The sequence below is a fragment of the Siniperca chuatsi genome, linkage group LG12 (genome assembly GCF_020085105.1).
Source record: "Siniperca chuatsi isolate FFG_IHB_CAS linkage group LG12, ASM2008510v1, whole genome shotgun sequence".
Lineage (NCBI taxonomy): Eukaryota > Metazoa > Chordata > Actinopteri > Centrarchiformes > Sinipercidae > Siniperca > Siniperca chuatsi.
In genome coordinates this window covers 29,513,417-29,529,722 of record NC_058053.1, presented here as the reverse complement: position 1 = coordinate 29,529,722, position 16,306 = coordinate 29,513,417, and the positions used below count along the sequence as shown (strand labels likewise).

General features: G+C 43.2%; 1 protein-coding gene across 1 annotated transcript in view; it reads left to right on the top strand.

Annotated features, from left to right (window-relative positions):
* Positions 1-16,306, top strand: part of gtdc1 (glycosyltransferase-like domain containing 1) — a 49,114-nt gene that overhangs the window by 6,640 nt on the left and 26,168 nt on the right. Inside the window, exons 2-4 of the mRNA XM_044217137.1 lie at positions 6,199-6,389; positions 11,495-11,662; positions 14,479-14,652. Coding sequence (XP_044073072.1) covers positions 6,199-6,389; positions 11,495-11,662; positions 14,479-14,652 — 533 coding nt within the window. The remainder of the gene's footprint in view (positions 1-6,198; positions 6,390-11,494; positions 11,663-14,478; positions 14,653-16,306) is intronic.

Here is a 16,306-nt window from a genome sequence, read left to right as displayed (position 1 = left end):
AAGTGTAAAGGTGTTTCATTGGAGGTTACGTCTTTATACTTTAGTGTTTTAATCAGCTTTAGAGGTGCCACTCTTTATGCTAGCTTAGCTAGCTGTTACCCCTGTTTCCAGCCTTTATGTTGAGCTAAGTTAGCAGTTTTCCCTCCGTTTTCAGTCTTTATGCTAAGCTAGCTGTTTCCCCCTGTTTCCAGTCTTTATGCCAAGCTTAGCTAGCTGTTTCCAGTCTTTATGCTAAGCTAGCTGTTTCACACCGTTTCCAGTCTTTATGCTAAGCTTAGCTAGCTGTTTCTCCTGTTTCCACTCTTTATGCTAGCTTAGCTAGCTGTTACCCCTGTTTCCAGTCTTTATATTGAGCTAAGTTAGCAGTTTTCCCTCCGTTTTCAGTCTTTATGCTAAGCTAGCTGTTTCCCCCTGTTTCCAGTCTTTATGCCAAGCTTAGCTAGCTGTTTCCCCCTGTTTCCAGTCTTTATGCTAAGCTAGCTGTTTCCCCCTGTTTCCAGTCTTTATGCTAAGCTAGCTGTTTCCCCCTGTTTCCAGTCTTTATGCTAAGTTTAGCTAGCTATTTCACATCATTTCCAGTCTTTATGCTAAGCTTAGCTAGCTGTTTCACACCGTTTCCAGTCTTTATGCTAAGCTTAGCTAGCTGTTTCTCCTGTTTCCAGTCTTTATGCTAATCTTAGCTAGCTGTTACCCCTGTTTCCAGTCTTTATGCTAAGCTAAGTTAGCAGTTTTCCCTCTGTTTCCAGTCTTTATGCTAAGCTAGCTTTTCCCCCTGTTTCCAGTCTTTATGCTAACCTTAGCTAGCTGTTTCACATATTTCCAGTCTTTATGCTAAGCTTAGCTAGCTATTACCCCTGTTTCCAGTCTTTATGCTAAGCTTAATTAGCTGTTTCACACCATTTCCAGTCTTTATGCTAACCTTAGCTAGCTGTTTCACACCATTTCCAGTCTTTATGCTAAGCTTAGCTAGCTGTTTCCCCTGTTTCCAGTCTTCATGCTAAGCTTAGCTAGCTGTTTCACACCGTTTCCAGTCTTTATGCTAAGTTTAGCTAGCTGTTTCCCCTGTTTCCAGTCTTCATGCTAAGCTTAGCTAGCTGTTTCCCCTGTTTCCAGTCTTCATGCTAAGCTTAGCTAGCTGTTTCCCTTGTTTCCAGTCTTTATGCTAAGTTTAGCTAGCTGTTTCCCTTTTTTCCAGTCTTTATGCTAAGCTTAGCTCGCTGTTTCCAGTCTTCATGCTAAGCTTAGCTAGCTGTTTCCCCTGTTTCCAGTCTTCATGCTAAGCTTAGCTAGCTGTTTCACACCGTTTCCAGTCTTTATGCTAAGCTTAGCTCGCTGTTACCCCTCTTTCCAGTCTTTATGCTAAGCTTAGGTAGCTGTTTCCCTTGTTTCCAGTCTTTATGCTAAGCTTAGCTAGCTGCTCACACCGTTTCCAGTCTTTATGCTAAGCTTAACTAGCTGTTTCACACCGTTTCCAGTCTTTATGCTAAGCTTAGCTAGCTGTTTCACACAGTTTCCAGTCTTTATGCTAAGCTTAGCTAGCTGTTTCCCTTGTTTCCAGTCTTTATGCTAAGCTTAGCTAGCTGCTCACACCGTTTCCAGTCTTTATGCTAAGCTTAACTAGCTGTTTCACACCGTTTCCAGTCTTTATGCTAAGCTTAGCTAGCTGTTTCACACAGTTTCCAGTCTTTATGCTAAGCTTAGCTAGCTGTTTCCCTTGTTTCCAGTCTTTATGCTAAGCTTAGCTAGCTGCTCACACCGTTTCCAGTCTTTATGCTAAGCTTAGCTAGCTGTTTCCCTTGTTTCCAGTCTTTATGCTAAGTTTAGCTATCTGTTTCCCTTGTTTCCAGTCTTTATGCTAAGCTTAGCTAGCTGTGTCACAGTTTCCAGTCTTCATGCTAAGCTAAGCTAACCAGCTGCTAGCTCTAGCTTCATATGTAGCGTGGAATCAATCTGAACATCTGTGTGAGTTTCTGCTTCTCACGAGTGCTGTTCACGTCCACAGTTAGTTTTCACTTATTGACGACGTGTAGCTGATTAGCCAGCTGATGGCGCGCTGCGACTCGTGCGACTCGTGCGTAGCTCTGCCGTCCTCCATGACCAAACTGTGACTCAAATGATCCTCGTAAAGGGAAAAATGTCTAAAAAAACGCTACATAACCAACAGGAAGTGGGCTTGTTGAAAAAAGACGTTTGTCTCCTACCAACGTGAGCTGTGAGTTAATCAGAATCAGAAACACTTTATTGATCCCCGAGGGGAAACTCTGGGATCGATACGATGCGTTCTGTGGTCCTGGAGCTGAGTAGAGTGGCACACCGCCCGCTGCCTCAGATAGCTAACGAGTTATAAACTCAAAGCGGGTGTTCCCGAGGTTTCTGGACGGCTTAGGGGCTGCGCGGCGGTCGGGGGCGCGGCGGTCACCAGCCAGGTGCGACCCGGCGGTAAGACGGTGGCGGGCAGATGACTCGCTGTCGCCGGCGGTGTGTCCTGCTCCCGGTCAACTCCTTTATTTCCCCTTCAGGGACGTTTACGCCGCTTCGCCTGCTCACAGTGAGCGGCGTAAGTCAACCAAAGTGTTGGACGCACTAACATGCTGACCTGATGATGGCGCTAAGTGGAAGTCATATATATTTTAATAATATGTATATGTAATAATGGAAACAGGAAGCCGTGTGCACTCGGTGAACGTAGCGTACGTGGTTTTGTATTTCCAGGTGAGAAGGGGTAACGAGTGACGAGCAGCGTCAGACAGCGGTGATGTCACCAGGACGTCAGGTGGGATGAAGCAGTGAATTCCTGCTTCGCCCACGGACTCGTGGCAGATTCATAACAGCACCGTCAGACGTGAAGAAGCAGAAAAACATTTCCAGGTTCCGCTGACAGCGTGGCGTTTAGTTTCCAGGCCGCCTGACTCACGCCTCAGCTGGTGCGAACCCCTCGCCGCGGGCTGCCGGGGGATCCCCCCGCCGGGGGGGAAAGCGCTGACATTAACCCTTTGTTTCATGTGTGTCGGCAGCCTTCCATGTTCGCAGCAGTGGGCGAGGAAAGGTGTCTAGGTGAGATGAGTCTGCGAGGCTGGAATCCCCCGGCGTGGTTTATAGGGACTGTTTGAGTTTTAAGGTGGAATGATGAGTTCTCTCTGCTTCACTCGATCGATTTCACATTTACTAACAAACTTCCTGTGAGAAGAATCGAACGCAGGACGGTCGGACTGAGCCGAGGCCTCGCGCTCTTTCTCTGCCTTTTCCTCTGCGTCGCTGCTGCCTGATCTATTTTTATTGTTGTATTTACCGACATCTTGTCGCTCCGTTAGTCCGGTTGTCGTGACGATGAACACTTTTGTTGTTCTAGCTGTTGTCTTTGTCGTAATATTTGCCAGCTATCACTCTGTTTGCCCACTTTTATTTATTAATTAATTCATTTATCAGATGCGTTGTTGTGTCTTCACACCTGTTCTGTTAATCATCACATCAGACAGATATACTGATACAACTAAAAAACTTTATTAACTAGTATATTTATTATTGTTCTATTTGAGTGTTTAGTCTTTTACTTAATCGAGTGGTTCCCAACCTCTGGCTCCGGAGCCCCAGCGGGCCCCAAGATGATTAAAGAGACAAAATCATAATTATTTTGTCCCAGTTTGTCTCGTTCTGGTGAAACGATGATGACTTGGGCTTGTGAAAATCGTTCAGGTGAATCAGTGTGGGAAGATGAACTGATCCGGTCCACACCGGAGCCTGAACCTGAAACCAGTCCACATTGCATCTGCGTTTTAAAGGCCAAAAGGTCAGAAACCACCGAGTTAATCAAACAATCTCCGTCTGACACGTTCACATTTTCATATTTCACATCCTTTTGGCAGCTTTCAGGAAATAGATTGGACCATTTCAGCACAATGGGCAACATTATGCTTCTGTTTCCAATCAGATTTTTATTTTTGACACATTTGCATTTAACCTCTGCTGAACCGGCGCGGTGGCCCCGCAGCGACCGAGACACAGCGAGCTCATTTCCTTCTCCAGATATGAGTAGCATTACTGAGCTGCAGGGAGCAGATATTGACTGATTGAGCAGTCTGTGGGCTGAGTGCTGCCACATTAGCTCCCATTGTGGGCAGCTAAATGGAGGGCGGACTGGAAATCTCTGGGAGGGAATTCAGTGGAAGGACAGAAAGCTCAGGGACCGTAAGACGTCCACTTCCTGTTAAACCTCCTCGCATCATAATGGACTCGGAGCTTCTCTATCAGGGCACATTGTGCTGCAAATACACAGATATTATGATTTATTGTGGTTTGTTGCTGCAAAGTTAACTTTCTGCGTCAACAATAGTTTTCCATTTACTGACTGAAAGGAAACGTTCCGCTCTTCATCACCACATCGCCTCCGTCAGGCTGCTGCAGTTTGCACTTCATAGTTTTCATTATTTTATTTGTTGGCACATTGAAAAATACATTTATATACGACTACTATATAAATAATATACAGCGAGGCATTAAAATCAGGGGACAATGTACATTATTGTGCGTATCTGGCGAGTTATCTGCTGACCCTCACGGTTTTCTTGGGACCCCCTGAGAGGACCTGGCCCCCAGGTTGGGAACCACTGGTCCCAAACACAGATTCAGTTTACTACGTGAGACAAAGTAAACCTGCAACAGTGCACGTCTGAGAAACTACTACAGTTGCAGATTAATTTTGTTTTGATTGGTTAATCCATTAATGGGCTAAATGTGATGAATCTGGTCAGATTTCAGTGTTTCTGCAGTTAGTGTGGGACAGAAAATGTTCATGTTTAACGTCCTCTGGGGTCAGAAAGAAGCTTCCAAGTGTTTTCTGTTGTTTGTTGGTGTAGCAGCATTTGTGCTAACGAGAGGAACGGGATGAGCATGTTTATTAATTCAAAAGGCTGCTGTCGTGGTGTCGGAGTAACTCCTGAGTCATCACACTTCAGTCTGAAGCTCTGAGAGGCAGTCAAAGATGATTTAAAAGGCCGTTTGTTCCCACAGCTGTGAAATGTTGAATTAACAGGAGATTTCTGCTCGGATGCATTTCTTACATCATTTGTAGGGTTTTGTTTAAGCTTATTTCATTAGTCTTGTTTTCAGGTGCATCACTTCTGATGTATTTGTAGCCTTTTATTTATCGATGGTACTGAATATTTTAAGATGTAGTGTCTTCTTGGAGCTCGTGTTAGTTTGAGAGACTGTTTAACCAAACTAGTTCATCCTCTGAGGACTAATAAAGTCATCCGGCCTAAACTACACCCGCATTCAACTTTGGAGCTTTAACTTCATTAGACTATTAAAATTGTAATTGATTATTGTATTGTCGATCTGCTGGTCGTTGCAGCTGTAATTATGTATCGCACCGTATTTTACAGACTGATGTTTGGTTAGTTTGCTGAAAGAATTCAAATATCACATCAGACATCTGAGCACAGAGAAGATTGTTTTAAATATCTCTCTAGGTTTTCATGTTTAGTCATCCTGAGTTGTGCTTTGTTGCTGTGACATAAATGCCAACAACAGGATGTGGACAGACCTAGGCCCTACTGTATTTAAATATTGATCTGCTAAATAGATAGACGGTTTTCCTGCTGCAACTAACAGTTATATTTATTATCGATTAATCTGCCAGCCAAAGATATTTAGTTTACTGTCGCACAAGATTAACAGTAAATGTTCACATTAGAGAAACCTGAATAAGTACATTTTTGGCATTTTTGCCTAAAGTTTGTTGTTGTCCTAGTCCTGTTTTCATCCACATTGTATCACAATACGAGCATTTCCATTCAACATCAGACTATACAACTTTTTAATTTTCAATATCATAAAATGTCCCAAATCCACATTGATCAATCGTAACAAAGAAACAATCAGTTAACAGTAAAAACAGTAATGAAACTAAAGTTAATTTGTATAGATACAGGTTAACGTTCATAAAGTTTAATGTTCGTAGGGGTTAAGCTTCGTACGGGTAACATTTGTACGGCTAACGCTGGCACAGGCAGCAACATCCAGGTGAAGCTCGAATAGGAGGAAATATAAACAATAATAATACTAAAGTTAACTTATATAGCACATATCAGAATCAAGTTACAAAGTGCTTTCCAAAAACCAAACATCAAACCATAATAAACCAAGAGAATAGGTGAGAACTGAACCCCAGCAGTCTAACTAACGGTCTCCTCTCGGCAGAGCGCTCGGGCTCCCAGCGTTCTGCTGGTGGAGCCGTTTTACGGCGGCTCTCACAAACAGCTGATCGACCTGCTGAAAGAAAACATCGATGGCTGCTCCGTCTTCACGCTGCCCGCCAAGAAATGGCACTGGAGGGCGAGAACGGCGGCGCTGCATTTCAGCCAGACCATACCCACCTGTCCATCATACAGGTGAGATTCGTACAGGTAACAATCGTATGGGTTAACTTTGTACATCTAACACTTGTTCAGCTAACGCTGGCACAGGTAACTACATACAGGTAAATCACGTGCAGGATAACACTCGTACATGAATTTGCTTTGGTATTTTGGTGCAAAACAATAAACAATAAGAAAGATGAAGCAAGTACTGCAGGTCAAGAATCATAAATATAAAATATAAAACTGACAATAAAATATTAAAGAATATTAAAAGAATATTGTAAAATAATAAAGAATATATACAATAAGACTGTTACTTAAATAGCAGTTTGTGCAAAATATTTAAATGGGAATGTGCAAAAGTTGACAGTATGAGTATACTGTACTATAAGGGGGGTGTTGGGTGGGTATGAGAGTCAGAGTCAGTGGGGGTCCCGGTCCTGTTGACGAGGCTGCAGACGGGAAGAAACTGTTTTTGTGGCGTGAGGTTTTGGTCCTGATGGAGCGCAGCCTCCTGCCGGAGGGAAGTGTCTGAAACAGTTTGTGTCCGGGGTGGGAGGGGTCAGCCTCCATCTTACCTGCTCACCTCAGGGTCCTGGAGGTGTACAGGTCCTGGAGGGAAGGTAGATTGGGGTTCTTCCTGTAATCCACAACCATTTCCACTGTCTTGAGAGCGTTGAGCTCCAGGTTCTTCAGACTGCACCAGGTGGTCAATCTCCCACCTGTAGGTAGACTCGTCCCCAACAGAGATGAGCCCAATTAGGGTGGTGTCATCCACAAACTTCAGGAGGTTGACGGACTGGTGACTGGAGGTGCAGCTGTTGGTGAACAGGCAGAAGAGCAGAGGGGAAAGAACGCATCCTTTGGGGGAACTGGTACTGATGGTCCGGGAGTCAGAGACCTGTTTCCACAGCCTCACATGCTTCCTCCTGTCGGACAGGAAGTCTGTGGTCCACCTGCAGGTGGAGACAGGTGCACTCAGCTGGGAGAGCTTGTCCTGCAGCAGAGCCAAGATGATGGTGTTGAAGGCGGAGCTGAAGTCCACTAACAGGATCATGGTTCCTGAGGAGTCCAGGTGCTGGAGGATGAAGTGAAGGTTTCCATGTTTACTGCATCGTCTACAGACCTGTTGGCTCTGTAGGCGAACTGCAGGGGGTCCAGGAGTGCGTCTGTGATGGATTTGAGGTGGGACAACACAAGGCGCTCAAAAGACTTCATTACCACAGAGGTCGGGGCGACGGGTCTGTAGTCGTTAAGTCCTGTGGTCCTTGGTTTTTTGGGGACGGGGATGATGGTGGAGGACTTGAACATGGCATGTCTCCAGTGAGGTGTTAAAGATGTCTGTGAACACCGGAGACAGCTTATGGTCGGGGGAGGGGGGGAGCTTCTGGGGTGGGCAGTTGTGGAGAGGCTCAATAAATATTCCAGATCAGGAGGACAGTGCTGTTGAATCACTGTCACATCGTTACACCAGCCACTGTTAAAACAGATATCTTGAGTTTTTGGTGGAAATGCAAACGTGGGTTAGCTAACATTTCCTAGCTAGCATTAACGTTGACCATACATGTGGTACGGGTAACATTTATTTACATCTTATTAATTCATGTTTCTTTGTCGAGAACAACACTCGAGTTTAGAGAACTTTATCTTTTAATCGGATTCTTTCTGCACTTTGACTCTAAACTGAGTTTTAAAAATGAAGCGATGAGGAGCAGCGTGAGGAAGATTACACTGCAGGTTTCAGTGACTCAGAGGTCTGAAGCTGCTGAGTCAAATCTGATAGACATCTATCAGATTTGAAGTCAATAACAAACCAGCATCAACCTGATATATCGTCTCATACCCAGAGATGCTAAAAGGTCTTCATTCCGTGCAGGTTGTGTTGTTTCAGTGGGGGGCTGACTCATTCTCAGATTGTGTTTTATAAAGGCATCATGCACAAACATGATTCACTGTTTCACTGCTCTGCCCTTTGATTTCCTCCTGAATTTAAACAAGTGTTCAATCCTGAAGTTTTAAAGCTGCTGCATCATGTAAACAGGTTGTCGTAGAATATTTGAATTACAATTATCAGGACTTAAAAGTCTTCAAGTTGTCTTCATTTTGAATTTATCAGGCCTCAGTTTCGACAATTTATTCAATTTTCCATTTTCAATGATTTCTTCAGCAGCAGAATCACATAATGTCCAAACAATTTCTGCAGTATAAGCTGCAGCATGTTTTCATGAAATAATAACTTCTTGATAGCTCCTTTTCATAAAAACACCAGCAACAATAAAAGTTTATATTAACCAGACCAGGAACATCACCACCACAGAAACTTTATATATTATGAAATGTGGAAATTCCCTCAGTTTTTGACTTCAGGAGTCTCTTGTAGATGTTTTTGTGAACTCCTTGACTCTTCAGTTGTTGTCTTACTGTTTGGTTGAGCACATTTGAGTTGTGATATCTTGTTTAACCAGACTGAGTCTACATGCTAACAGCTCCTTGAGGCTGTATTTATTTTAGCATGTTAGCATGCTAACATTAGCTAATTAGCAGTGAACACAAAGTACAGCTGAGGCTGATGGGAATGTCATTAGTTCTGCAGGTATTTGGTCATAAACCAAAGTATTGGACACATTAACATGTCGACCTGATGATGGCGCTAGATGAGGATCACCAGAGTTATTACAGTTCATCCTGAGGGGAGCATAAATGTCTGAACTACATTTCATAGCAATCCAATAGTTGTTGAGATATTTAAGTGGACGAAAGTGGTAGACAGAGCAACCAACATTATCAACCATAGAGCAATGCAGCTAGCATGGCTAAAAATGTGTTTGAAGATCATCGTACATCAGAAATGCTCCTTTAGCCTCCAAGACTCTTGAGTCACATTAGCTACCAAGCAAAACATTAGCACATTAATGTGGAAATGTTATAACACGTTTGTATGCTGAGAAGCAAATATGTTAAATGTTACATAATTATGGTAGATGTTGCATATTTACCACCGGCATGTTAACATGCTATTGTAGCTTGTTAGCATACTAAAAAGTTAATATACCAAAAAGGTAAGAATGTTAAATGTTATATAATTATAGCAAATGTTGCATAATAAATGCTATGGTAATGTTAGCATGCTTAAAGGGTAAGATGCTAAATGCTACATAATTATAGTAAATGTTAAATATTAAATGTCCCGCTAACGTTAGCTTGTCAGCATGCTAAAAAGGGGGCTGTTGTAAGTCCGTCAGTGTTTCTGTGAACTCCCTTCACTCTTCAGTTGTTGTCTTACTGTTTGGTGGAGCTCATTTGAGCTGTGATATCTTGTTTAAGTCCAGGGCTTCAGTAAGAAAACACAGACATCTTTAGAGAAATCTGAGGAAGAAAAACAAAGCTTGTTTCAGTCGGCACAGAAACACAGTGAGTGTGTTTTAAATCAGATGGTTCCTCTGTGTGTCCACATGGATTTACTCAGTAACTCCTGCAGGTTTGAACCTCTAACTCTGAACTCCACAGGAAGTCCGTCAGACTATTCTTGGCATTGAAAAGAGTAAAAATAGAGAAGACTCATCTGGTTTGAGTCAGAGTGATTCCTGTTCCACTTTTCTACCACAGGCCTGAAGAGAGACCCAAGCAGGTCCAGGAAATTAGTCTAATCCAGGTCTGAGAGGCTCGCAGTTATCAGCGGTGGCTCATGGAGAAGCCACATCAAAGCTCCTGGGGGGCGGGGTTTAAACAGAAAAGGAGAAGGGGGAGGTGAGGTGGTCGGTGAGTGATGTATGGGGAAGTCGAGGGTTTGAAGTGGAGGATGGGGGACAGGGTCAGTCAGGGAGATCCAGAGCTTCAAAGACTCTGTTCCTGAGCGCAGAGTGTTCAGATGATGTGGTTAACGGTACGTCATCGTCAGAGGGATCATAGTGGTCAGGACTGCGAGATCACCCACAGGGGAAGACCTGGTCCTGGTGGTCCACATCATCATCTGAACACATCAGCTGACAAAGACATTTATCTCCAAGTTTGTGTCACGTTAAGTCTGACTTCACAGAGTCACCATCCAGCATGTTTTTATTTCTGTAAGTCTTTAGTAAGTCTCTTGTGCTGGCTATGAGGTCCTAAGTCAAGTCCCAAGTCCAGAGTCAAGACCAACATGTCCCAAGTCAGTATCATGTTTAAGGATTTAAGGTCATTTGAAGTCAGAAGGCTGAAGCGATGTCAGGAGTCTTTGGACGCTTAGTTTTGTTTTAGATTTTCGTCAAGTCTTACGTCACCAGAATCGTGACTCCCAGCGTGTCACTTCCTGCTAGTGACGGGTCCGTTCACGCCAGCGTTTACTTCAGCAACGTTTTACACTGAAATCACACTGCGATCAGCTGATTTGAGTACTCTGAACCTGTGTAGAGGAGGATTTTGGTGACCCCTGACCTTTTTATGTACCACCAGACCAGAATTTACACTTGTACACAAGAAATATCAAAATCTAATCAGCAGATGATTGTGAAATCATCTAGCGCCACCTTCAGGACAAAACGTACATGTTCAAGACCACCACTGTTCAGACTGTACGGAGAGATAAAACATCGGGACGACTGTGGCTGTAACAAACTCTGCAGCCTGTAGGCGGCGCTAGCAGGACTTCAGATTATCCGTCACTTTCAGGTCACATTTTAAATTCAGGTCAGTTTGATAGAAAACTAGAGTGAAGGTAACTGACTGATTCCCATTTTTCTTTGTCTTATTGTGAATGATTTAATTTAAATAATAATTTAATTGGACCTGCTGCCTTTTCTTGAACTACATTTTTAAGCTGTTTTATTTTATGTTCTTCATTGTTTTACTGTTTCACTGTGTTCCTCTTCCTCATTATTGCCATTATTATTATTGTTATTATTGCATTAATATTGCAGTTTGTTTGACTGTTAAGTGCTTTGTAACTGTTTTAGAAAAGTGCTCTAGAAATGAAGTTACTCTTTTCGAACATATTTCTGTGTGCTTGTACTCGGCCGTCTCTCTGGACCTCCATGTTGACTCCAGATGTGGTTCTCAGCAGGTTGCTGACACCAGGTTTTTGTCTGCTGTGCAGACTGTGTCTGTAGTTAATTTTCCTTCCATTAACATCATATTTCTCTACATGTCTTTCTCTTCAGAGTCCTATTTAGCAGCTCTGTCCTGAACCTGTGTGAGCTGGTGGCTCTCAGACCAGATCTGGCCCATCTGAAGAAGATTCTGTACTTCCACGAGAACCAGCTGGTTTATCCGGTCCGCAAAGACCAAGAGAGAGACTTCCAGTATGGATACAACCAGGTCCTCTCATGGTAAACACTAGTCCTTTTTATATTTGTGTATATATACAGGACCATGACTGTGTTTGGGCAGAAGTCCGGCAGTGACGGCTGTTATGGGTCACAGGGTTGTTGGTTTGACTCTTTGTTTTTTTAAAAGTATTTAGTGCTGAGGAATCAGTCAGCAGTGATGCTGCAATGATGGTTTAACTCCACTCAGGCTGCTCTGCAGATCTGCTCACTGAGGTTCAGATACGATCCACGGTGGCGAGCCAGCCACTTCCCTGTTGTTTGCCAGGCAGCACCACTGTCCTCTGAAACACCTCATCAGTTAGAATCAAGTTTACAAAAGTTATAAAGCTGATAAAAACATCGTATGTGTTCAGCTGTTAAAGGACCTCAAACACAGCATCACAGTTAAAGTGTTGTTTGTATCCGTTATAATAAGTGCTGTAATAATTAATAAGGGAGATGTATTAAGCTTTAAATAACCAACTAACAATATAAAAGTGAAAACCTGAGCGCAGCATTAACTCACTGTTTGTTTGTCGGCTCTCCTCAGCTGCAACAGTTTGTCTTAATGAGCGTGTCAGGCTGCACTTGATTGGTTAATGAACTGCTCTGACATGATTGGTTAATGAGCGGCTCTGACAGGCTGCTGTGTGTGTAATTGAAGTGGGTCTAGTTGTCATTAATCAGCTGTCTAACAGCAAAGAGCAAACTGATTGTTGTTGATCTGCAGGGCAGCATGTCGATAAGTCGAGTCTCTGTGTCTCCTCTAACGTCGTTACAGCAGCATTAAATAACTGATCATTAAGAAGCCTCCGATTGGATCAAAGCCAGATTACTTCACTCATTTCAATTATAATGCAGCACAAAGCTTCGTGGTGAAACTCAGTCATAACAGCCTCACTATAGCTCAGTGTTTATATCAGAACTACATTTGAAAACTGCAGTTTTTAGCCTCACTAGTAGGGATGGGTGTTTGATTAGAGCTGCAATAAGCTGAAATATAGCTACTCATATATGCTTCCTGCACGCACAGCAATATCAGTGTTTATGTCAGCTGATCAGTATAAATAGCAGTTACCTGGATGTAACTCCAGTCCTATGAGTGCGTGCGGAGCTCTCTAACGGGCTTCCCTATTGGTTAACCCCCCCGAGGCGCCGCCTCAGCAGCTTGAAAAAAGATCTTTCCACTCACCGCCCAATTGGGGGCTAGTAGGCACCCAGTGCTGTCTCCTTATCTGAACAAGGAGGTGATGACCTTAGGCCTGAAGGCCGGGTTTGGTTGGAGCCTAACTGACTCTCCATTGTCACTGACAGACAAACAGGAGGGGTGCACCGACGCACAAATCCCCGCTCTCGGCTGAAGTCAGGGCTAAGAGGAGCGCTGTCTCTGTCTCAAAACCTCTCGATCTGCCTGATCCAGAGGTTCAAAGGGTAGCCCCGACAGGCCATCCAGCAGCATCTGAAGATCCCACTGAGGGACGGGTGGGAAGTCTCAGCCTGCGAGCCCCCCGTAGGAAGCGCTTCACCAAGGGGTGACTCCTTGCTGTGAAGCGATCGAAACCATTATCAGACCTGCAGTAATCGCTGCTGCGTTTTCTGTTTGCGAATAAGTCGGCCACCGGCCGCCCGAACCGATTCCAATTCCTCGCTGCTATGTCTGGAGAAATGCCCCGCTCCTCTTGAGGCGGCCTCCCCGGGACATTAAGTGCTGCAGAGCCGGGGGGCCTGACCCCCCCGGTCTGTCGAGGTGTTGTCCGACCTCACCAAAACGGGCTTCCCTCTCCGTAGTGGAGCGGAAGGAGAGCCAGTCTGTCATAATTCTTTAAAAAAACAAACTTATCAAGATTGTTTGTTTATGTAAAAATATAAAATTCAGCCAGTTATCGATTCTTTTTAAACCTCCAAATACAATACGACATCAGTATTAGACTCAAAGTCCAGTAATGATCAGGCTACACTGGTGATTGGTATCAATACTTATCATTACTCTTACTGATACCCGTGCATAACTTTAATATAAAATATAAACTAGGCACAGCAGGGCTCAGTGTGTCCTTTATTTATTAGTTTTTATGCTTTTGTCATGTGATCAGCATTTTAAAACTGCTAAATCGGTTCGTTTCAGTGGAATCGCTGCGATCATTGAGGTGAAGTTCAGAACAGCTTTTGAAATCTGACATTAAAACTCCTTCCGACCTATCAGGTTGAAGCTCCTCTGTTAGAGTATAAACTGGCTCACAAACAGGACATCATACTGATTATCATCGATTCAATCTGCAGATTATTTTCTCGATTCATTGCTAAATGTACGAAATGGCAAAAACAATTATGATTTTAAGATCAAACGATTGATTGATTATTAAAATAGTTGCAGAGTATTTTTTTCAATCGACTAATTGATTCAGTTCTACTACAAATAAATCTCTTCAATAAACTATCAACTTATTGTTCAGTTAATTTATCGTACTGTTAGCTAACTTATCGTACCATTTGTTTAGCTAATCTATCGCACCGTTAGCTAACGAAGAAAACGTCAGCGGGGAGTAAGCAGAACAGTACAAAGGAAATAGAAAGAAGCTCAGAGAGATGTTGTGACTGACGAGCACTAGCTTCTTCTTTGCTGGCTAGCATGTTAGCAGTTAGCTCACCAGCTTCAGTGAACACTGCGTCCTTTCGGATTTTAATGCGTCGGAGGCGCAGGACGCGTACCTAGCATCATCGCTGGAGCACATGGAAACGTCTCAGATTGAGAAAATAAAAATAACGGCTGTTACAATGAACAAGTAAAGTGACAACGTGATTGTACAGATCATTTTATTTTCCTCCTGTGTCGGCAGCCTGGTGTCAGACGTGGTGGTGTTTAACTCCATCTTCAACATGGACTCCTTCCTGTCCTCCATCTCCTCCTTCATGAAGAAGATCCCAGACCACAGACCCAGAGACCTGGACCTGCTGATCCGGCCTAAGTGTGTGGTCCTGTACTACCCGGTCCAGTTCCCTGATGTCAGCAGGTCAGTGTTATCCTCGTCATCAGATTAAAGAGTTTTTAATCTGCATCAATCTGACTGTTGGGTTAAGGAGCAGCGTTTAATGGGGATCACTTACTGGAGACGACCAGAGGAGGCTGCCCTGTTTCATTCAGCATATAGAAGATAAACTACTTATTACTGACCTGGTGCAGAACCTGGTGCAGGTTCGGGTCGGTTAAACAGAGTTTAGCTGTTTAACTGCTTGTTTAATTCCTACATCTGTTAAAATGACTCAATAATGACCTCACACTCCAATAATTACATCATAATCAGCTGTAATAATAACAACAACAACAACTAGGTGCCAGGTATTAACAGGGTCCAAGCCTCCAGTGCAAGTCACACCTGGCGACCCGCGGAGGCGATGCAAGTCGCAGGTGGACATCAAGAGAAAACATTCAGTTCAAAGACAGTTGGGAAAATTAACTTTAGCGCATTTTATGATTTTGCAGCAAAAGCTCCACCTAGTATCCGATTAGTGTTTTGCACAGAGCCTTGGTGTCGGACGGGAAACTAGTGAGCCCAGGTTCGTGTTAATCGGACAGAGCTACAGGGAGGTATGACATCACTTCCTGTTTTGACTGCAACCCCCATGAAGTTTTTGCTTAGCAATTTTGGAGTATCAAAATTCTTTCAATAACGTTTGATCATGAGCTTCGATAGATTCTATATGTAAAGTTTCGTGCAGATCGGACTCACGGCCTTGGAGGAATTCGAAAAAGTAGGTTTTGCATATTTTGCACACAAAAAAATGGGCGTGGTCTATATCACAAGATGCAGGGAATGCGTGCTTGTAAGGTTTTCAAATGTGTAATAATAATAATAATAATAATGACGATAAAGCAGATAAGACATGTTGAAAATAAAACAGAGTGCTGAATTAATAAAAAGCATTTTTAAAAAGAGAAGTTTTGAGAAGTGATTTAAAAGACGCCACTGATTCAGCTGTAAGATCTGACCTGAGATCAGTGGCTCCTCCGTCAGTCATCAGACGAACGCATCGCTGGCACGAACATGTAAAACATTTATGGGAGAACGATGGGAAAAACAACACAGAGTTAGAACAAAGGTGCTGAAACAATGAGTTCATACAGAAACGAGGAACCTGCATTCATAAAGTTATAGTTGAGTTCATTTCATGGCTTCAGGTCGTTTAAACGATATTTAGCAGAAAAGTTTTGTAGATTATAATCTTTATTTCAATGATATTTGATTTTCAACATGTAAACTGTTCTACAGGATCTATTGCACAGATTTCTTGGTAAAAGCTCTTAAAAAGTAAAATCCTTCCCATCCGTCACAGTGTTGTTTAAACTGGTTTACTTTCACGTACTGTCTTTAGCAGGTAGGAATTTTTGATTAGTTATAGCTCAATAGTGGAAATCTAATGACATTATTAGAGAGATTTTATGATTAGTAGTTGTGGTGCATTGATTAGATGCCGAGTCTCCAGATCAGCAGATCTGAGATCAGCTCAGAGTCTGCTTTCTGTTAGTTTAAATGAACTGCAGCTGTTTGTTCACATCAAAGTGACAAACTGAGATCAGCTCTGTGAGTCTAACAGGGATTACTGGTTAGTCTGGAAGCCCACCATCACAGTCCTGGATCAGGTCTGAGTGTGTTCTGAGGAGAAGAC